General features: G+C 33.2%; 1 protein-coding gene across 1 annotated transcript in view; it reads right to left on the reverse strand.

Annotated features, from left to right (window-relative positions):
• LOC115888147 (protein stoned-B-like) overlaps positions 1 to 14642 on the reverse strand; it is a 48923-nt gene extending 34281 nt beyond the window's left edge. Inside the window, 4 exon segments of the mRNA XM_030907742.1 lie at positions 1767 to 1935; positions 10512 to 10635; positions 10704 to 10836; positions 14438 to 14642. Of these exon segments, the coding sequence (XP_030763602.1) occupies positions 1767 to 1935; positions 10512 to 10635; positions 10704 to 10807 (397 nt within the window). The 5' untranslated portion in view covers positions 10808 to 10836; positions 14438 to 14642.
• Between the last annotated feature and the right edge of the window lie 619 nt (positions 14643 to 15261).

Here is a 15261-nt window from a genome sequence, read left to right on the forward strand (position 1 = left end):
ATACGTTAGTAAACACCAACGGTTATAATAGCGATGTAACGAATATCAATCTTTGAACATTCTCGAATGTGAATGCTAATGCTACTATTCTTTACATCAGTGGTATATAATATCCAGGGGTGGATGGGCCATATGGGAAAACGGGAAAATTCCCGGTGGGCCGCACGGTGGAAAAATGGGCCGGTGGGCCGGTCCCGATCAGAGCTCAAAAAAGATTGGATTAACAAAAATTAAATGGTTAATCTTCTAACTAAAGTGACGTAAGATGCTTAGTGACTCCATAACTAACTAATCAATTTCCATCAGTATAATCGTCAGTTGCTTTTAAATATAAACACCAATTTGTAAAATAACTATTGTAAAATGTCTTTCTCTGGGACACTTATAATTTTAATAATAATCTGTTGGTTGTTCGGTTTGAAAATTTTTGTTATACAAGGTGAGTCTAAAAGGGCAAATATTTTCAAGGCTGGTCGATCTCAATAAAATAAACATAATATATTCTCTTTATCGAGTTTCAAATAAGTCCAATCGAGTTATTGAAGTTTAAAAATTTAAAAAAAATATATATTTATTTTTTAAAAAAATTGAACCACCTTAATTTTTCGGTATTTGTATCTTTTTTAGTCCCGTAATATCAGAGACTTGCAGCAAAAAAAAGAATGAATAGCATTAGGTAAATTTAAATAGTCTCGATCTAAATGTATACTAAGAATACGGTAGCGTAGATTGACAACTGGGGGCCTCGGTGCAATATTTTTCGAGCCCCCCTTGAAGGTAGACGAATTTGACGCGAACTCTGCGGTTGACGGAGAAAACATATCTATGCTTGGCTTGAATTGGGGACAGACTAAAAGCCAAGTCTGAGAACTTAAAGCCAAGTCTAAATTATTGTTGTTTAAAATGTTGCTAAAATGAATTTGCTAAAAATTACTGAGACAGCAGAGAAGAGTTAAATAAGGTTTAAACTAGATTAGATAATAAAATATTAATATGTATCGAAAATCCAAATATTCTTATTATGGACTGTAACATAGCATTACATCAGAACAGATTTATATCCACTCCCTAGGCATTGCCTAGGTTTTTTTCGTTTGGGTCATGGCATTATCATATAAGATGCCAAATGTAGAATAGAGGAAAAGTTTCGTGATAAGAACTATATAATAACCTAAAAAATGCTGCAGTTTTAATGGCGACCGCGGTTCATTCAGTTAAAAACACGTGTACACGAGGAGGCTGCTGCTGTAGCTAAAAAGAGAGAATTTCTTTCTACAATGTGTAAGAAAGTATATACCCGAAAAGCTAAAAGTAATGTATTTCACAGAGGATTGGGTCAGCTGAACTGAATAAATCAGGGAGTCTTAAAGTTTCTCAAAATCGTGACTCAAAATCGTAGCCGATTCAAGATCAAATTACCGTTATCGATAATGCAAATAAAGCAGTAGAACCCTGTAAAACTGAGCCATTTTGTAGTAAAAATTCAGATGTCCGACCCAATATTGGTCTTTATGAAAATTTTGATGAAAAAGACAATTTAATTTAAAAAAAACGGAGGCAAAAGATCTTATTCGCACGAGCGAAAAACACCCTTACTTATATATTAATAAATAAAATATGTTTCTTCGTTATGGTCATTTTGTTTTTGTGGATATGGGCCGGTTTCCACATCCCCGTCCATCCCTGATAATATCTAATAAATACATACATTTTATAAGAATAAGTATTTGTTAAATTTGATTTATTGCAATTTTCTAACTGTTTACCTTCTTCAGATTCTGATTCAGATACAGGGACGATACCCAATTGAGAAGGGTCTTCTTGTTTGAGTACCGGATCTTCTTTTTTATTCTCAACTATTGTTTGGGAAGGTTCTGGTTTCTTCTCTTTCTCTGTTTTGCTTGATGGTGGAATACGTTGAAAGAAGGACGTACTCTAGAAGTATCCCGATATTAATTGTATAATGTAATAATTATATACCGATGCTAACGTTCCAAAATCAATGTCGTATTGCTCTTATTCGATTTCATATTAATGGAATTTTCCATAATTTCATGTCTAAAACTTATGTCTTACTAGTGATGAGCGAAAATAGTCTTGGTCTTGCACAAGAAGCAAGAAAATGACCAAGACTGACCAGTTCAAGATATCCGCAAGACCAAGGCCAAAACCTCAGGTTGCAGTGTTTCCGGCAGAGGATGGCCCCTTATTAAAAAAAAAAGGCCAAGACCAAACATGCAAGGCTTTTGCGATCTTTCGATCTTGCATTTTTTTTCACGTGTATATGATATAACAAATTACTTAGTTGCTCAAAATTATTGTTTTAATATTTTACCAGTAGTTTTTTCCTGAATACTGCATAAAATGTTAGAAAACCAAATGCTGATTCAATATAATATATTAAAAAATAAAAATTATTGTCACACAAATATTCTAATAACTTCTTTTTTACCGTTTTATTTGCATCAAATTACTAAAAATACTATAAAGACTTCTATGTAGAAAGTGCCTCTAGTAAAATTCTGTTTAAAAACTTGCAAGAGTCTTGCAGCAAGACCAAAACTAAGACTGAACTATCCAAGACCAATACTACTTTTTAACTAAGAGACCAAGACCAAGGGAGTCTTAGTCTTGGCATTGCTTTTGCTTTTGCTCATCACTATCTATTAGACTGGACACAGAGAATAGAATTTTGGTAAGATCTTACCAAAAAATTATTAATATATTTTGCAATACACAATTGGTTTAAGAATCGTCGGAGGTCATTACGTAATAAAAAATCCAGGACTGTATTTGAAAAAAAATTGATGACAGATCAAAGAAGAATTGGTTTAAAAATGTAATTGTAGAACAAAATAAGTAAACAGTGAGATTGTGCAATTTATTTTGTCGTCACAAAAGTATTAATTTTTGCGACGTGATTGTCAATATAAAAAAGGCATTTTAACCAAATTTTAACGCCTAGGCATAAAAGTAAAGCACTTACGCCTAAGATGCGCCTAAGCACAAAAGTACGAAAATATATTATTAAACTGTTATAAAGTGTCAAATTCAACGAGCCGTAACCATAGTTTCTCGGTATACCGGGTGTTGCATCGTCGGACGGGACATAGGAAATCCCATGTAAATTTTAATGGGGTCAATTGTTAGCTTCCGTAATTATTTTAGAGAATAATTCTATTTAGGTTTATTGAAGAGCGCTAAAACCCACATTCAAAAGAATAACTTTAGATATTTTTGATTAGCTCGTTTACGAGTTATCGCCGATATCTTTTTAAATATTTCTCCTTTCTTATGGCCCTGTATTTACTTATGATTATGATTAAAAATAACTAACGTTGGAAAACTCGACGAGGGTATAAAAGATCGAATAATGCAAGGCAGAAGGGCAGTATCTATGTTGAATGGTGTACTGTGGGATCAAGGAATCTCTAAAGCTAATAAGAAGAACATATATAATACGGTAGTGAAAAGCATAATAACTTACGGAAGCGAAGTATGGCAATTGAAAAGCAGAACAGAGAACATGCTATTAGCGACCGAAATGGATTACTGGAGGAGATCTGCTGGAAAATCGAAAAGAGAACAAATAACCAACAACAGAGTAAGTAACACTCAGGCAACTAGTTGAAATATCCTTAGAATATAATTCCCCAGCCTATCTATGTTTTATAGATCTAACAAAGGCCTTTGATAGAGTCCAACTAAAAGACATCATCACCATCTTGGAAAGCAGTAATGTCTCGAAAGAACTCACAGAACTTATCAAGGACTTAAACACAAACACAACAACCCAAATAAGAACAAATTTTACCTTAACGCAGCATCTTCGAACTACAACTGATATTCGCCAAGGCGACAGCCTCAGCCCTCTGTTATTCAGCACAATCATGGATTAAAAAAAAAGTAATAAAAACCGTCAAGAATACTGGATTAGGATATCGAATGGGAATGCATAAAGTAAACATATTATGCTATGCCGATGACGCAGTACTTATTGCAGAGTCAGAGGACGACCTCCAAAGAATGCTACAAGCTTTTAACAGACAGGCAGAACAACTTAACATGCAAATTTCCACAAATAAGACCAAATGCATGACCATTACAAAGGAGCCTCTACGGTGCAAATTGGTAATAAAAAACAAAACTGTTGATCAGATAATGTCATTCGAGTACCTCGGATGCAAAATTAAAAGCTCAGGATTCCAGGAAGAAGAAGTAAGGAAACAAACCAATAAAGCTGCCGCAATATCAGGACATCTTAAATATCCCATATGGAAAAACAAACATTTGAGTACAGAATGTAAGTCAAGAATATACAAAACCTGCATACGACCAGTGATGACATATGGTGCGGAAACCAGAGCTGAAACATCAGTAACAAAGAGGAGGGAGGGTGTGGATAAAGAACTAGAAAATAGAGAAATACCTGATGATCTCTGGCTAAATAGACAAGAGTGGAGGTTAGGTGTCGGAAAACGTCGTAGAACGTTCTATATATATATATATATATATATATATATATATATATATATATATATATATATATATATATATTTACTTATGAGCACCAGTCAAGGTAAAAGATAACTGTCAAATGAAGTTAAATGAAGTAAGTTAAACTCATTCCTACATCGGAAATCTTAAAGATGTATTTATAAATACAAATTAATATGAATTAAAGTAAAATAAAGTAATCAATTACAAGGTTAATTATAGTATTATTACAATATTCAATAACTTATTAATTTAGGTACTGTTAAATTATTAGAACTTTAGGATTTAAGAAGATGTTCAAATATTCCTCCATCGACTGCTAGACAATAACCCCGGCGATCATAAAATTCTCTTCTTAAATTCGTTAGTTGAAATTCTATTGCATTCGGCAGAAATAGCATTTTTTAATTCGTCTAGATTTGGATATTTTTTATCCTTGTATATCCTGTTTTTTAAATGGCCCCAGAGAAAGAAATCATTTGGCGAAATATCAGGAGACCTTGCTGGCCAATTTACTGTATGATTTAGGCCAATAACGTTTCCGTTAAAACTATTGTCTAAATATTCCCGAACACAGCCAGGGTACTATCCATCCAGTTGGTACCTACAGATTTTCCCCAGCGGTATCATGTAAAGCTGGTAAAATATGATTTTCGAGTAGTTCCAAATAATATTCTGCATTTAAATTTCGCGTAAGAAATAATGGCCCGATAATATTGTGTCCGAATATCCCTGCCCAAACATTTACTTTCTGTGGATATTGCGTCCTTGTTTTGACAAACCTATGTTGGTTTTCTTTGGTCCAATATCGATAATTTTGAACATTGGGTTCATTATTTAAGGTAAACGTGCATTCGTCAGTGAAACATATGTTTTTTAAAAATTCCCTATCCGTGTTTGCTCTTTCCATCATATCAAAACAAAACGCCTGCCGCCGTATTTCGTCCCCATCTCGTAGCTCTTGGTGCTTTTCATATTTGAAGGAATAGTATCCCTGCAGTACACGCGGCGGTTCTATTAGATACCACCCTCAATGTTTGTTTATTTTATCTGGAACGAACAAAAGCAGAGCCAAGTCCCCTGAGCTATCTTCCCAGAAGAAGTGGCTACAGCTATCAGTATAGTATTGACCGTTGTGGTGTATACATGTTTGCAAATATTAATACAAATTATCTAAGGGATACCCGCGTGTTGCCAGGTAATTTTTCATAAAATCAATCGTTACGTTCTATAATGCAGTTGATCAAATGTGTTCTCTCTATAATGTGGCTAGGATTACTAAAAGATGGCCAATGGTCTTCAGTATTTTGAATATTGCCGGTATAAATAGTCAAATTATTAATACTGGAAATAAAAATAAAGTTGAAAGCCGTCGAGCTTTTTTGCGTACACTCTCCAATGAGTTATTATCTGAACACCTTTAACGCAGACAGGCAAATAGAACAGGACTACTAGGTCCTATTACAGATGGAATAAGCAGAATATTTCCACTTCAAGAATGCTCTAATGCCGGGACAAACACTGATGAAAATTATGTGATCATTGCAAAACAATCAAAAAGAAAAGACTCATAAAATGTTCCTGTCATTTCTGTAATTAAAGATTATGTTTAGAACATTCTAATACTATTTGTCAAACTGATTGGTATAAACATAATTTTGAAAGTGATTGTGATAGTTAATTATGTGAACATATAAACGATTTGAAAAATTTTATAAACATTATATACTTACATCTGAACTTAAGAATAGTGATGTTTCGTTAGAATATTCTTTACTTTTTTTCACTTACTCAATAAAATTTACAATATCAAATGATGTTTCATTTTACAGTCACTCAATTTTTAATTTACAAACAATAAGTATCTCTCAGATAACCGCGTTTACCTTCGACACTTTTTAGCTCGCGTGTACTGCAGGGGTATTTATGTCATTATGATTATTGTTAGTTCCCAGTAGTTAATATGCAGATAAAAAAAATCGTGGGTGTTTGGGAAGGCTTGAAAGGAAACAATGTTTTTGCGACGTTTCGCGACTTTATTGTCGCTTCTTCAGGCACTATAGGAGAAGCAGTTTTTTAAAAAATATCAAAATAAGATTAACTGACCACTTACCCAAAACATATATTAATCCACATTATGCCTACAAACATTCATGGCGACTATTTGTCGCGAGTCGAGTATTTATGTCTTTTCAAAATTCGAAACGCTGTAGTGTGATCTATTCTTAGTTCATCCTCAAGTTTCCTTGTGCTGATCTTTCCATGGTTCTCTTCCACGCACAATAAAACTTCCAAGTCGTTATCATTTCTTGCATCTTCTCTTTGTTCCTGCCTTGCTTCACATCTGCAGTTATTTATTAGGGTACCTTTGGTCTCAAATCTCTGGATATTCCTTGCGATTGTAGATTTTCCAGCTATCGGTTTATTCGGATAAAGAGCAGCAAACATGTCCGACACCTTTTGATAACTATTTCCTTGATAATACCATTTATTCATCAATACTTTTTCTTCGGTAGTGTAATTCATGGCTAATATTTTCAATGTAGGTATGAGTTTTTAATAATAATAAAAAAGCACTAAATAGATAAATTTCTGAAATGACAACTACATTTGACAGTTATCTTTTACCTTGACTGGTGCCATACTGGTGCTCATAAGTAAATACAGGGCCATAAGAAAGGAGAAATATTTAAAAAGAAATCGGCAATAACTCGTAGACGGGCTAATCAAAAATATCTAAAGTTATTCTTTTGAATGTGGGTTTTAGTGCCCTTCAATAAACCTAAATAGAATTATTCTCTAAAATAATTAGGGAAGTCAATAATTGACCCCATTAAAATTTACATGGGATTTCCTATGTCCCGCTCGACGATGCAGGGTGTATTCCGTTGCTTACCTTGGTTATGGTTTTATGTTCCGTTTCTATCGGTTTACTGAAAGTTTTCTTATTACGGAACACGGTTCCTGAAAAATTCGGTTCTAACTGTCACCAAACTAACCAGCGCGAGAAAGCTGGTTTTTCTGGTTTTGTTTGTCAATCAATGTCATTTATGTGACAGAAATCAAGCGAATATTGGAAGTTCGAGTAAAATTCTCATTTAATTTCTAAAATTCGTAATAATATTTTGTATTTTGCATCCAAAAGCAATGGTGGTAGGTAGGTAGTAAAGGTAAATAAATTTCATTAACTAAATAAAACTACTTTTTAGGACCATTTAAACTTATCATGCAGCCATTATTTCTTAAAGTCAGGAACTTTTAAAGAAAACACGAAAAACAAGACAACAAGTAATCGTGAATGTTTTGTAAGCTGTAAAAATATAAATATTGATTAGATTTGTTTATTTATTATTGATGTGTTTTAATATTGGACCAACAAATCTTCACTTGAGCTGTCTAACGAGTTTAACAGTTTATTAAAAAAGTACTTTTCAATATTAAACTCCATTGAAATGAAGAAGCAAACGTAAAAGCAGAGAATAGGTACATTAAAAATGCATAAAGCTACATGCACACTGGTGCGATCACGGTCGCGATCACGATCACGATCAGGGCAGCAATAATATGAGCGATCATTCTAGCACACACCAACGCGTTCACGTTCACCGCCGCACCTATATGTAGTGAGCTATCCTGTAGGAATGATCGCTAATGTTATCGCTGCCCTGATCGTGATCGTGATCGCGGCCGTGATTGCGCCAGTGTGCGTACAGCTTTAAAGATAAATTTTATAACAGAGCGTATATGACAGAGCTATTGAAATTTAGAAAACGTCAACATTTGACGTTTCCAGTATTTTAACAAACCGTTCCGTATCAAACCGATGTTTTTCAGGAACCGCTCTTTACCGTAGTTTACCGGTCTGGTTTGCCTGGTTTTGCAACGGAATACAGCCAATCTTTTTATATTAGCTTTATTCGAGTTCCCAAAAAGCACGGTTCTAGAACGGTTCAAAACACTGGCACAATATGATTTTTTGCAACTTTTGACATGAATGATTGTCGTAATTTAATAGTAGATTATTTTCTTTTATCTATGGTCGTAATTAGACTGTGCGATTGTTTTAAACCGTTCTAGAACCGTACTTTTTTGGAACTCGAATTAAGCTAATATTTGGAACGTTTGAAATTGTTTAAAAACTTATTTGTGGCGTTTAAAAAAATGGCATGTTCTATTCGGAGTAAAAATGACTTTTTGTGCCTGGGATGTATGTCAAACGTACATTCTCGTCCCGAAAAGTGTCATTTTTACTCATAAAAACAATATACTATTTTGTGCCTCGCTTTAATGTCGGACTCACTAACGCGTACAGCCTCGTCACAAAAAGAATCATTTTTATTTCTAATAAAACAATATACTATTTTTATATACACACACCGGAAAAGTCTAGGGATATTACAATTTTATCCAGCCATCGTCAGTAATTTTATTATTTGCATTTCTGATATAATAACATTAAAATAAACATTATAATAGTTTACTAAACAGAGTTATTTGGAAATAAAAATACGAAATTTACCGAATTTTTAAAAATTTACCTTGATTTTTATTGAACTCAAAAAAATACACACATTTTTTTTTAATTCTAAACTGTGAATTAAAAAAAAGATAAAACCATTTTTACTTAATAAAGGGTATGGCCTCCTCTACTGTTCATTACAGCCCGTCTCTTCATGATCAGGTTGTCGATCTCTTCTTGAGGTACAGCCTGCCACACTGCATTCACGGCCCGAACCAGATCCCTACGAGTTTCACGAAGCATACCCATTCTCAAAATTCTTCTTTGGACCGCGTCCCATACGTGCTCGATGGGGTTGAGGTCAGGAAATTATGCCGGCCAGGGTAAGATGTTTAATTGATGAGCATTGATAAACTCACTTACCACTCTGGCTGTATGAGGCCGTGCATTGTCATGCATGAGAATGAAGTTTCTCCCAAAATCATTGGCATATGGTAACACGACAGGCTCAAGAATTAAATCACGATATGTGATTCCTGTTAGAAACCTTTCAAGAAAAACGAGATCGGTTTTTCGGCCTAACTGGACTCCTCCCCAGACCATAACTGTTCCACCTTGATAAGGGTGCACTTCCTGAACATGATCTAACCGAACAAGATTTCCCGGTTCTCTCCATACCTTAAGCCTTCTCGAATCGGGATGAATTCCAAAGCGTGACTCATCCGTAAAAAGCCCGTTGACCCATTGTTCATTCGACCACTGAACATGATCTTGAGTCCACAAATATCGTACCTCTCGATTTCCTCTCGTTAAGGGTTGAGCTCTCCAGGGGCGTCTGCTTCTTAAGTTGACCTCTCTTAATCTATTGCGAACAGTGTCAGGACTAACAGTTACATTATGTGTTTCCTGGAGAATTAAACTAAGCTCTGGTGCTGTAAGAGTCGGTCGGCGTCGAGCATTAAATTGTAAAAAATGATCTTGCTGAGGGGTAGTAATGCGATGTCGCCCTGTGTGCCTTTCAGCAACATCACCACTTTCACGGTAGCGTGCACTTAATCGCGATATTACACTTTGCGTTGTATTTAATGCTCTAGCTACGTCGATTTGGCGCATTCCAGCTTCGAGCATACCCATGGCCCTTAGCATTTCGTCTCTGTTAAGATGTCTACGCTCCATAATGTCGTTTAATACTAAACAGAGTTATTTGAATGAATTCTGGCCAGTTATCATAAAAACATAGCCAGTACAGGTTAAATTCGAACAATTGATGCTAGGTGCTTTTTATACATTTGAAAAAAAATGCACAAACACTTCTGCAAATATCCCAAATTTAGAAATAACTAGTATGACTACTTCGTTTCAATCGAAGTAGAAAGAATCGGCCTACAAATATATGTGGTTGTTTATTCAAAACATTTATTTTTAACTTTAATAAAATGATATCCCTAGATTTTTCCGGTGCGTGTATGTTCAAATGCAGTCATAAAAAATAAAAATAAAATTGATAATATTCGTTTTTTTTGTTTGGGACACAAAATTGTAAAATAATAAATACCTTTATTCGATCTAGATCGTCTTGGGTTTTCTTTAAAATGTCATCGACTCCCGAAGTTAGCGATAGGAAATTTTTCCACTCTTCGTTTTTAGCCGATCCTTCTTCTCCTGTAGCGGCGTGTTCTCTATAAAGAAAAAACGTGTTTCCTTTGTTGAAATCGTATTTTACAACATATGGCACTTGACTTCATACCTTCTGTAAGCTTCAAGCTCTTCCGGTTTGAAGAGCTCCTCCTCCTTGTGTTTGGACTTTTTCCCTTTTTTCTTCTTTTTCAAGCCCTTTGCGATTTTGTGCATTATCTATTCTACTGGGGGCATTGAGGCTTCTAAAATATAGTTTTCTATCAATTAATTAATTTGTAACAAATATTTTACTAAATACTAGCTGATCCGGCTAACTTTGTACCACCTTACAGTGAAGTTACGTGAAGTGAGAGTTTTTTTGTCAACCTTGTGGTACGGGTTACTAATTAACAAAATTATCTGGAATTATTGAGGCCAGAACTTTTACTAGTATCCAAAAATCAATTAATATACAGTGTGGTCCAAACTGTATTCTGGAAACTTCGGCAACATATTTTGCAGATAAAAATAATTAAAAAAGTTCGTATAAAAATATGTCCTAAAATGGTTAGTTTCAGAGATACAGGGTGTAGAAGTTTAATTTTTATTTCAATTTTTTCCAAATAATTTATGAAGTAACGTCAATATTCGAATGAAAATTGGTGTCTGGAACTTTTTTGTTATGAGCAATTTGATTTTGATGTCAATATGACTCCTACTTGTAGAGGGCGCCACCTACATGTGTTTTAACTGTTTTGAACCATAATAGCTTTTTGTGTGTACCTGTATAAAACTTCCGAGAGAAAAAATATACCTACATCTCTGTGACTTTTTACGTAAAAAATATCTCTTTGTAAAAATCGCTACGAGCAACCGTTCTCAAGATATTTAGAATGGAAATAGTCAATACATGTCATTATTGACGAAAAATAAACACGTTGAGTAGATAGTTTACTCACCGAAAATAATAAATTTGGGAAATTTTTATTTATTTAAGTTAATCATAATTTTATGGCAAAAAAATGATGATAAAACAGTTTCTGTTGAACTTTTGGTAGAAAAACTTTCAAATTTATGATCTCAGTCTAATAACTATCTAGTCAACATGTTTAATTTATGTCAATGATGACAGGTATTGATAATTTCGATTCCAAATATCTCGAAAACCAATACTCGTAGCAATTGGTTTACCTAACCTAACATTTTTACGTAAAAAACATCGTAAATATATATTTTTTTACTCAGTAGTTTTATACAGGTACGGACAAAAAGTTATTACTCTTCAAACCAGGTAAAAAATATGTAGGTGGCGCCCTCTACTAGTAGGAGTCATATTGACATCGAAATCAAATTGCTCATGTCAAAAAAGTTCCAGACACCAATTTTCATTCATATTTGGAAAAAATCGAAATAAAAATAAAACTTCTACATCCTGTGTATCCGAAACTAAGCATTTTAGGACATACATTTATACAAACTTTTTTACTTATTTTTATCTGCAGAATATGCTGCCGAAGTTTCCGGAATACAGTTCGGACCACCCTGTATAAGGTATTCCGTTACAAAAAACATAACTTTGATGTGTAACTTTTTTGGGGGACACCCTGTAGAACTCTGCATAATTTTAGAAAATGATTTAAACTGACTTACATTAGCTCACAAAATTTCACTTCAATACAAACTTTTGTTCTCCTTGCAAAAACCGCGTCGTATATGAGGGGCCACCCTGTATAATTCGATTTCAATCAAAATTTCAATGATTAGAATATAAGCAGAATAGGTATAGCTTATGCGTTAGATTTATTTATTTCAATAAATTTACTTAGAAAAAGAATGAAAAAAATGAAAAAATTAAGAAGGAAATAATTAATTAAGAATTTACTAAAATAAAAAATTAAAAGCAACAAAAAAAATGGGTAAACAATTTAATACTTTATCTATAAAACACAATACGGAAGGATTCACATTAATACATTCAAAGTAATTGAATTCCGAGGTAAAAGTCTCTGGGCACTCCACTAAGAAACAAAAATTAAGCCAGTTAAATTTTAGCTACTTGATTTAATAGCTTGCTTTAGCTACTTGATACGTGTAACTGCAGCTTATTTGTGTCATTCAAGCAGCACAACTTAAAGTGCACATTATTGATTTTTATTACGAAGTTTAGGATAGATATAATAACACTATACATATATTATTAATTAGATTTTCTTATTTTTACAAAGTTTTAAATTTTACTGCACCGTTTTTTGAACTGATATACGTTAAACATCATATCAACTAATTGCCCCAAAGAGACCCATGCTAACGCTCAAGAAACATCTCCTTTATATTTTTTTTTTAAACACGTATTATAGTATTTTTATTTTTTATATTTTTCCTTCTATTTTATATTGTGATTATAGATCTCTAAATTTGTGGTCAGATCAAAATTTAATAATTATTGATTAGGCCATGTTGTAATACAGAAAAAACTAAACTAATATTCCAGGATGCAAACAGGAACAGATTCTACAGTACTGTTTAAACTTTTAATAAGAAAACTTCTATTATTAAGCCTCGTTTGCTTTTGAAAAATCGATAACAAGGAGATTAGAGTTCGCAGACATCATTAATGATATTTGTCTGGATATTTTGCAAATAACAGTTATAATATTTTATATGATAATATTTCAAGAATGGAGGCTCCCGACGAAACGCCACAGCATTCTACGCGAAAAACTCACAGGACACAGTTTTTACTTTTTCGAGTTATAATATAACCGAGATATAAAGAGAGTTGAAAACTGCAATAGTCTCAAAATCGCTCTATATTTCACAAACTAAAAAGTCTAGGACAAATCTGTGGGTAGTATCTTTGGTTTCATAAAAAAATAGTACTGTGATGTTAACATCGCATCTTTGTATCTGTACTACTCATAAAAGAAAAAACTCCATAAAACATACGAAAATGGGACACCCTGTACAGACAGATATAAATTTAAACGAAAAGTATATCGTCATATTATGTATATTTATTCTTACTTCACAAAATATCATACAAAAAGATTTTTATTTCAAAATATTACGCTTTACTAATAAACGAAATTTATATAAAATAAAACATCCCTTACCGACCTGACCTGCTTAACAATCACCTCACAATCGCATCACATCACAATACATTTCAATATCACACTACGCGCACCTTTTTAACTATTCTTCCATTAAATCAATTTCCATTACAACCAAAAACACTAATTGATTATATCATCCAAAAAAAGGCAACATCCTTCTAATACTTTACGTCATAACATATAACATCAGCTAGAACAACGAATCCCTACGGACCTTTTCATAATGAAAAATAGAAAAACGAGCGTAGCGGCGCTAGTGCGACGTTGCCACACTTCCGACGTCCTTATCGATGCCAGGCGTCGGTCTTTATTGATTTTTCATAGCCACCGCTGACGATGACAGGCAGGATATTATTACGAGTATATTCATCGCATTTTTTTGCATTTTGTTTTACTTAATTATGAACTATTTATATTTAAAAATTATTATAGAATTGGTTAGTTTCATTTTTAATAGAGATTTTAAATAATCCAAATTTACAAAAAAACTAGATACTTTATTATTGTTTAAAAGAGATTTTCTTTGTAGATAAATACAGATCTCGACATAATATATGTAAATTTGATTCACGGTATACTTTAGTTTTCTTTTCTTGTTCCTTGGATCTTTTTTTTCTTATTTTAAGTTCGAGTTACTATATTTTTATACTACCAAATATTTTATTACAATTTTACTAAATAACATTTTTATATACATATATTTAATATAATATAACACTAAAATAAGAATAATTATTATTGTACTTACTGTTTTAGCCTCATAGCAAATTCACATTGGCACTTTTCTATGATGGAAATCTTGAAAAAACCTTGTCAAAAGTTTGTTTTAGTTTAAACGCACTGTTATACATTTATGGCAATTGTTGGGTAAATAAAATTCATGGTTTTTATTGTCGATTTTTGCGATTTTCGTCAAACCAACTTGAGAAATGGCGGATCGCCTAAAGGTTTGATTTCGGAGCTTATCGATTTTGCGCACCGAGTATGATTCTCCGGCACTGCGAGTCGATTTTCGTCAACATTTTCGAATGACATTTATCGTGCAGATATCTGTTTTCAAATTTAATTAATTCTACCATTTTTAAAGATATTAAATTCTAGATGATGATTGCGATTTAGTTGCAAAAACGTTACAGCAGTTACAAAAAATGCTGAACTGATAAAACCAGGGGATGGGTCATATGGGAAAACGGGAAAATTCCCGGTGGGCCGGTGGGCCGGTCCCGATTAGAGCTCAAAAAAAGATTGATTTAGCAAAAATTAAATGGTTAATCTTCTAACTAAAGTTACGTAAGATTTTTAGTGACTGCCTAACTAATCAATTTGCATCAATATAATAGTAAGTTGCTTTTAAACATAAACACCAATTTGTAAAATAACTATTGTTAGATGTCTTTCTCTGAGGCATTTATCATTTTAATAAAAATCTGTTGTTTGTTGTTCCATTTGAAATGTTTTATTATACAGGGTGAGTCTATAAGTGCACCTTATTTGTGCTGCTTTGTGCAAATATTTTCAGGTTTGGTAGATATGAATAAAAGAAACATAATATATTTTTTTTACCGTGTTTCA

This window comes from Sitophilus oryzae, unplaced genomic scaffold, assembly GCF_002938485.1.
Source record: "Sitophilus oryzae breed Bouriz unplaced genomic scaffold, Soryzae_2.0 scaffold_684_pilon_pilon, whole genome shotgun sequence".
Lineage (NCBI taxonomy): Eukaryota > Metazoa > Arthropoda > Insecta > Coleoptera > Curculionidae > Sitophilus > Sitophilus oryzae.